At 33.6% G+C, this 8,364-nt stretch overlaps 1 protein-coding gene across 1 annotated transcript; it reads right to left on the bottom strand.

Moving 5' to 3' along the window:
* Positions 1 to 577: 577 nt before the first annotated feature.
* LOC109539962 lies at positions 578 to 6,499 on the bottom strand. Its single transcript, XM_019908047.2, has 6 exons — positions 6,246 to 6,499; positions 5,979 to 6,096; positions 3,924 to 4,142; positions 2,914 to 3,019; positions 1,353 to 1,544; positions 578 to 821 (listed from the first exon to the last, which is right to left on the bottom strand). The coding sequence occupies exons 1-6, from the start codon at positions 6,322 to 6,324 to the stop codon at positions 660 to 662; spliced, it is 876 nt and encodes a 291-aa protein (XP_019763606.2). The 5' UTR covers positions 6,325 to 6,499; the 3' UTR covers positions 578 to 659.
* Between the last annotated feature and the right edge of the window lie 1,865 nt (positions 6,500 to 8,364).

Here is an 8,364-nt window from a genome sequence, read left to right as displayed (position 1 = left end):
TCAGCTGATCTCGAAGTGACGACTATAAAACGCATTTTTCATTATGACAGTCACTTGAGTGTTCAGTGTCACTTGAGAGGCGTCTATAAATACGGAGTCAGACGCATGCAACAATCGCACAAGCGAACCCAGACCTTTAGGTAGGCCCTGCCTTAGACGCCGGAATACGATATCCATATTTGGAAGTGCTATTTGAACCGAAAGGCGTAGATTTTATTGGGTGAGATGTGAGATATATGCTGGCATTTGAGATGGTGCTGTCGTGCCGCCACCGGTGATTCGGTGAATGAAGGCTGTGATCAGTGATATTTGTTCTGTCATCTCGATATCATAGTTGTGATCATAGTATAGTTAACAGCAAACACCTATTTTTTAAATTGATTGATCTGAAGTACTAGTTTGATTTGTGTAAAACCAGAAACTCACAGAAAAATAATTGTACTAGATAAGCACAGAAATCAAATCGCTTAGGGAAATCTGAATTTATGCGATTCTAAAGCGGGTAGATTTGGGCGTGGAACGTTTATTTTGTTGGGCGGTTTATAACATGGAAATTGAATAACTTTGAAGCTCAATCTCAAATTGGTACTCTCACGACGAAGATATATATTTATCAGTTTTATATAAAAACATTATAGTATACAAAATAACTTGCCTATTTACTTATCGGCAAGATAACATTCAATTTTTTTAGTGAAGTAGTCGGCACCTGTTTCAATATACTCGACAACTTTACCTTTGGATATGTCGTCCCGAAAGTCAGCGAGACTTCCATCAAATGCCGCCTTTATCAATGTATTTTTAGAAGGCAAACAGATTGTCTGAAAATAAAGGAAATTAGAAAATCAGTTAATGCAATATCAAATAGAATTTTAATGGCAAGGAAATATTAAACTTGAACTTAGGCTGCTTCCCAGGCAAATGTAAAAAGGATCATTTTACTGATGCGTTTTACACGAGTTTTATCACGTTACTGATCAACTTCACTTTTCTCTGCTCATAAGAATGTTTAGATTGCATGTTCTTCTCGGCTTGATGTTAAGGAAATGGTTTGGTTGAAAAAAATTGATAGAGTGTGAGAAATGTATTGTTTCTTCTTCTTCTTCAAACGTTCAAAATCAAGGAAAATCTGCGATAAACTTTTCAATAGTCTTCCATGTCTTGTGATGATGCTTTTGCTTTTTCCGATCAATCAATTTGCTTAAATACCAGTTTACAGTTTCCTACTTAATATAAAACTCCAGGCCATACTTCAATGCATGGTTTTCCTATGGTTTCTAGCATTTGATAATGATTCTCCCAATCTCCAAGTTGTGTAAAATTCACTGAAATCTCATCTATTCAAAAATTACCTGACAACGTTCCCGAAGGTGGTCAGATATGTCGGTTTCATGTATGAGGCTCTCTACTACACTGGATATTGCGCAGGTTATGCAATCTATTTCAAAATCCCATACAATTATAAATGCGTCAAATGCTATAGTCAACACTTCTGATATAACGGTGCTCAATTCCGAGTTCCTCCAAAATCCAGATAAATCAAACTAAAAGCAAATTATGTTTTCAATTCGGAAGTTCAAGCGATCGGATTGAAATACCGGGTGTCAATTTGAAAACTTCCCACCCTTAATATCTTTCTTATAGTTTAAAATATGAAAAAATTAACTTTTAAGATCATCAATATCAGCAGGTTGTGTTTTATAAACGATAGACTTAAGATGTCCCCAAAGAAAGAAGTCTGAGGCTGTTCAATCCGGTGATCTTGGAGTCCATTCAATTGGTCCCCTACTGCCAATCGATCTCTCCGGGAATATCTTATCAATGTTAGAGAAAGTTCGAAAATATACTTTGTTATTGCTTACAGGAAAATAGACAACATTTTGAACAACTTATAAGATAATGCGTAAGTAGATCCCATGGGTTTTATCGTAAACTAATCAATAAATCTGAAATTAATTGTTTAAACTAGATTTTTTTCCTGTTATTCACCCATTTTAACGGTGTAACATAATATTCTAATCACTTGTATTATAAGGAGATCAAATGACATAATTTTTGTTTAAATACTAATCTTAAAACCAAAATCTCAATGCAGGCAAGTTTAATTGTTTCTACAACTTTGAAACACGATTATTCGGAAACCTCGGGACAAAAAGCAACAAAGCAGCAACTAATGTAAAGAGAATTCAACGCCCTTTAAAACGATGTGCCACTTGACCCCCTTTCCATTTAATATTCTCAGGGTGGCATCCACGCCTCCTAAGGGGTTGAAACAAGCAGGCTAAAAATATTAATTTAAAGTGTCCCTCTTTCAAAAAACAATGACGTGTTTCCGATTCTACATAGTTTTAACTGCAAGAAAGATATTAAGGGTGGGAGGTTTTCAAATTGATACCCGGTATAATAAAAATAACTAATAAATGAAACGAATAAAACCCAACATTCATTGCTACAAGTCCCTAGCAAAACCATTAATTTATTCAAATAATCTGAAGTATTTGCTTATGGTACAGCAAATGCTTTTCCTTCGGGTGTAAAGTAAGTATTCCAAGCTTTTTTTATCATATATTTCCAAGGTTTTTCTGCAACAATTTGAAGTAAAAGCATTTACGAAATTTTATTCATGAGGCCTTTTGACATATTTTGCATTTATATTCGGTTTGATCTTACATCTCCAATAAATGGGTTTTCCTTTCTAAAAAACGAGCCAAAGTTGCATTAGTGCAGTAGTTGTTTGTAAAAACTGTGCGTCCAGTAAGAAGGAGCCCTGTGATTGGACTGCCGTCTTTATTTTAAATCTTACACTACACAAAAACATTCCCGTCTTTCAGATACATACTGTTTTCTAAACCCTTTGGTCGTACTCAACGTGATAATAAGTGCAACTAATTGGTATTATTCCTTGAACCTTACCTTAGTACCGCTCAGAAATGGCCTCAGTTCAAAGTATGTTAAATTCGGCGAACCACTGAAAYTGATTTCTGAGTATATACCAATATTGACGGAATATCCGCCAACCCTAAAAATAAACTTAAACTTCAGATTATTTATTGACAATTTCACATACCTTCGACCGACGTCTTAASAAATCCTTSAAAATGCTTYCCTTAAAATTSCRGCAAAACTRTAACTGCTTTCTGCTATCAAATCAATCAAGAATCTAAGTGTTCAAGAATCTGTACATCTTCAGAAAYAGATCTRGTGCATGCCAKTYTGAATAAACATTCCTGAACATCGAGAGAGCTTAGCAGAATATCTCTTTCTAGTCATTAATAAAGAAAGTTAGACCTTGTGTAGGCTTGAAATATCCGGCTGAATTATAATATCGGGACGAATCCGGAAAAACACAACTCTCTCACACAACACAAAGCGCTAGAACAGCAGCTTTAGGTCAGTTCGATTCAAATACTGTGCACAGTTCAGTATAATGCGAATTCGTTCAGTACAATAGTAATTATGTTCAATTTTTAAGCAATTTGCAGAAATCCGTAAAATGAAAAATTGTCTGGCTGCAACTAAGTGCAATCCGATTTTGGGTTCCTAAAGTATTGGATTGCGCTGTTCGAGATGCTGTATTTAAATCGAGCAAAGAAGCTCAAACTAGGTCCACGTATGTATATACAATTAGATTGAAGCTGAAATTTCACGATACTTTTGTACATTGAGCTTCGGGTGAGAACTACTTTAGACATTAAGTCAGTTGTTTTATTCGGGATTGAAGTCACCTGCCCAAACCGCCGCTTTAAAAAACTGGTACCAGCTGCATTATATTCAACTGCAAATCCGCGCGAAATGTACTCATTTAGCACATCCATCTATGCAGGTAGTCAAAAAATGTAATAAATCACTAATATTTGTTTTGTTGTGATCTGATCGACCAGCAAGGCAGCAAGCCTTGTCAACTATTTCATATTGTTACTTACAAAAAGTTTCCAGCTCCGTAAAGGGGTATAATATTAATTAGTCCCAGATCAATATCATAGTCTTCAATTACAATGCCGACTTCATTGGGAACTGATATGTTTAGGCCAAGTATAAGCGTTTGAGAGCTGGAATTCCATTGAATATTTATGGTTTGAGTGTTTACTACCAAACCATCCAGTCCATATAAATAAATTCTGGTAAAATGGATGTCCCCTTCACTAAAAAAAAGCAAAGTGACCTCTGATAAGTTGTTATAGTTAAGATTATGGCAAACAAACCTACTAAATATTAAAGAGAAGCGAAAAAAAAGCAGAACAAACCGTTGTTGTTGTTATATATGTTGTCGTATGTTGTTCTTGAAAGAAATAATAAGCCAAAAACTAGCAAAAAAAATAAAAAAGCCCTAATATCCAAGAAATATTAAATTTCATTCAAGCTGCATATTCAGGAAATACTTGTGAACTACTAATGAATGTCAGTATTTATATCCCTGGTGTTTTGATAAAATAAAACATATTCTGAAGATACGAACGTTATCTTTCTCCATGCGTTTAAAATTTTTTAAATTAGAAAATTAAAAGTTACAGATTATAAAATAAATAAAAAATAAGAAATAAATTAAACCAGTAATGTGTTAATCAGATACTGATGGTAAAAACCTTGATGAAGAATGAAATGCCGAAGTGATACATCATTGTAATAATAAAGGTAATTAAGAGATTGATTAAATTAGGATAGAGTTGTAGGTATAGAAGAATTCCCGGTTTAAGTGAAAAAACAGAGGTCCACCGTGTTAGTTTTAGCTATATATACTTCCGTAGAAGCGGAAACATTATGGACAGTTCTTCCCTTCTTCCTTACTTAGACCTTCTTCCTTACTAAAACAGATTTTGCAGCAGAATAACATGTGAGAAAAATGCCAATCGAATGATGCAGTGTTTAAAATTACAGTAACTGTCTAATGRTATATGCATATGATTTATGATTAACTGTTAATTTGAATTAAAACAATCATACGAGTAGTACTGTCTTTGACTTGCTCCGAACTAGTACATTTTTGGGATTTCTACCAATATTACCTACTTCTTTTTCTTCACCCTAAAAACGGGGTTTGAAATGAAAAGCGGTTTCTTAAATATTGAAACAGATAACAGAAACAGTACCAGCAAACTAACAGAATCTACCTTAAAGGTTCACTAGGCTCTTTGCTCTATAGAAACTTCTACAGATAAAGTGTTTTAGTGACGTATAAAAGTGCTATTATTCACGAAGTTGGAAACCAGTAAGACCATTTAGGAAATCAGGTGGAAGAAGCTTCATTGTTCGTTAGCAAATTTTGAACTATTTATAAATTAATACATAAATTAAAATTAAAAAATGGTTTAATAAGTCGAGAATTTCTTCATCAAATGTAACGTTACAATGCAATCATAAAGCATTTTTGAAGAGCTTTAAAAACAGCTATCTCATGCAGTGGGCTTTTTAAAAGTTTAGAGTTAAGGCAGTTGGAGGTAAAGCGTTGGTGTGGGTTGTTTAAATGATGCATACATTTGGTTCCACCTACTTAATATAAACTTGCTGATTAGAAACGGTTCATTTGCAACTTTTAAAACTGTGATCCTATATATAAATGCAAGAAGTTAATTCTATATACAATATAATAAGTATTTATTTGCTACATTTAAATGTACGAGTTCGACACAGAAGACCATCATGAAACATTAGGTATGGTACTAAACGACTTTAATTGAAAATTATGACTTGAAACGTTTTGTGAAAGAAACATTTATTACATTGAAAATTTTTTCATTTAAACACGTCCTTCAAATATTTTTCCACCATTTTGAAACACCCCATAGTATATGTAATAATTAAAAAATGAATAATTTATGCTATTAAAATTAATATAATTTACCTTTATTATGAAGCATATTTAAATTTTTTTTATAGGTAGGTACTAATATGTAAAGTTTTAATCTGCACAGCATATGCATGTTTACTCTCAGAATAATGTTGTACAGCTATTGGCTTTTTTAAGTATTTCCAATTCTTACATTATGTTTGAGTAATTCAGACTCGTTCCGTTCGGTTTTCCCACTAGCAGCACGTATTCTTTCCCACCGGCTTTCAGTAGAGTTTCAATGTATGCGACAACGATTGTCGCTATTCCATCTAAAAGAAAACGCCGTAAAAAAACTAAATTTTCTTCAATTCCACATGAAATTAATCGATTATCATTGAATTTGTGAATGTTCATAAATTAATAGTTTTTTCGCATAAACGCATTTAAATATAACTGCTTATTAAAACACTCTACTTACTTATAACTTTATCCCAATCTGCCGTAGCACCAACGACACAAGAGAAACACAACAAAGCAATTATTAACCCGCCTTTCATCACTCAGTGTTTTCTTGTACGAGTAGGATAAATAAATTAAAGTTGTGCAGCAATCAAAATGAATGGACAAACGCATTAAACTGAAATATCCGTCCTTTAAATACAATATAATTTTTATGTTTTCGCAATCAGTTCTAAACTTAAACACATCATCATCTTAATAAGTAAGTAGGTACTTATTAATCAATCGATTCGCTGTCTTATCAGTTGTATTTTCACAATTTTACTCTGTAAAATAAAGGCCTATTTCCTAATCATACAGCAACTGCACAAAGATTAAGCAACCGTAATGCTTGACTCTGTAGTTGTTACTTAAAAACTGATTTCGGTGGATATTTTGCATAAAATAGATTAAGTCGAGAGCGTTCTATTTTCGACACTTTTCTAAAAATGGGTCTTTTTAGGTCAAACTTAAAATGGTAAAATAAAATTTTGAACATTTTTGCTCGCTTAGGAGATAAAGGGGCAAATTAAAACATAGTCAATTTGCAAATGAGCTATTTTTTAGTTACGAGTTACGTTAGTTTAGGATACGATAAATATTTTATGAAAAAGTGTGCTTACACAAAAGTAGAAGAAACAACTGGCACAAGAAAGCAAATAGATTAAGTATCTACTAATCAATATGATAATAGCTTTTTTGTGATAACGGATATAGTGTTAAGAGCTGAGAATATTTTTTGATCTTAAAAAAGTCATAAACTGACTATATTAAATAGGCTGTAACTGTAGCATAACTCCTAACTGAAGAAACTTTTTACTTAAACAAGAATGCCTAGCTCTCATATTTTCAGAATAACGGCAAAAATGAATACAAATTATATTCAAATGATTAAATAGTCATGTTTATTCTGTACTTCGGCGCATTTTTTAAAAAGTTTATGAATATTCAGCGTTTGTTAGCGACAGTGCACGAACTCGGTCAATAATCCTTTGTGTCATGTGAATCACGTTCTATAAATATAAAATCATTGTGGCCTTTATAGCAAGTGCAGTAGTTTGCTAAACTATAATGAACGTTTTGAGCATTTATGGGTAGAAAATGGAGGATGGGGCGCCAGCTTGCAGGCATAAACGATCTCTAATCTATAAATATTTTAGCTTCAACTGAGTTTTTCGATGAGCAACTGCATTTTGATGGATTCTTTATATTTTTCCCTTTTTGCTTTTGCTTTGCTGATTTCAAATAAGTTTGGATTTTAACAGATTTGCAGAATTTTTCGTTTCTATGAAATTTAGTTTGTAATTTGTTTGCTGTGTCCGTTGACTTCGAAATTTTGACGACAATTAGAACGCATTTTTCTTTACTGAACGGACAACTCTGAACTTGTAGAGTATTTTTCGTTCCAGAGTTTTTCGTTATATCGCGCCTCACTGTGCTGCATCTTAAATTACGTTTATAATTTAACCCAGGGGCGGATTAAAGCTTTACGAGCTCCCGGGCTGGCAGTTCAACCCCTAACAAAAAGTTGCACATTGTTTTGGCAAACACATTTTACCAAATGGATGCAACACGCAACTGAACCAGTGAGTTACTGAGCCGGTGTGTTGGGTTCGCGCTACAAGCCATTTGGATACTGTGCCTGCTCCTTAAAATTAACTGAGTTACCCATGCCTAAGACATACTGATCATCCCTGGAATTGTTCCTCAAAAAAGAGCAAGAGGTAGATTGCCAACCAGATAGGTTGATCAAGTTCAACAAAACACAACTGTTCATTTTGTCAAGACTTTCGAGATGCAGAGGGCAGACCGAACAGCTGGTCGAACATTGTTCTTTGAAGTTGAAATCTATAGTGACCGAAAAATTACGTCCTATCCATCTCATGTACGACATTGTTGCTTCCTGTTCTTGTCAGGAATCATCTGCGATTAGTTAATAGTATATCAGATAACCGCTTATGATATAACCATTCTATTAAACCAGTCACTTTCTTTTATTTAAATAAAATTGTTATATCTGGTGATAGCACCATAATCTGAAAATTATAGGAAATATACCTACGAAGCACAAGACTAGATATAGGGTATACCATATAAGC

The sequence above is a fragment of the Dendroctonus ponderosae genome, unplaced genomic scaffold (genome assembly GCF_020466585.1).
Source record: "Dendroctonus ponderosae isolate FM_Combo_2020 unplaced genomic scaffold, Dpon_F_20191213v2 Dpon_F_20191213_3, whole genome shotgun sequence".
NCBI lineage: Eukaryota > Metazoa > Arthropoda > Insecta > Coleoptera > Curculionidae > Dendroctonus > Dendroctonus ponderosae.
Note: the sequence above shows the minus strand (reverse complement) of the source record. Positions and strands in the feature narration are given on the sequence as shown.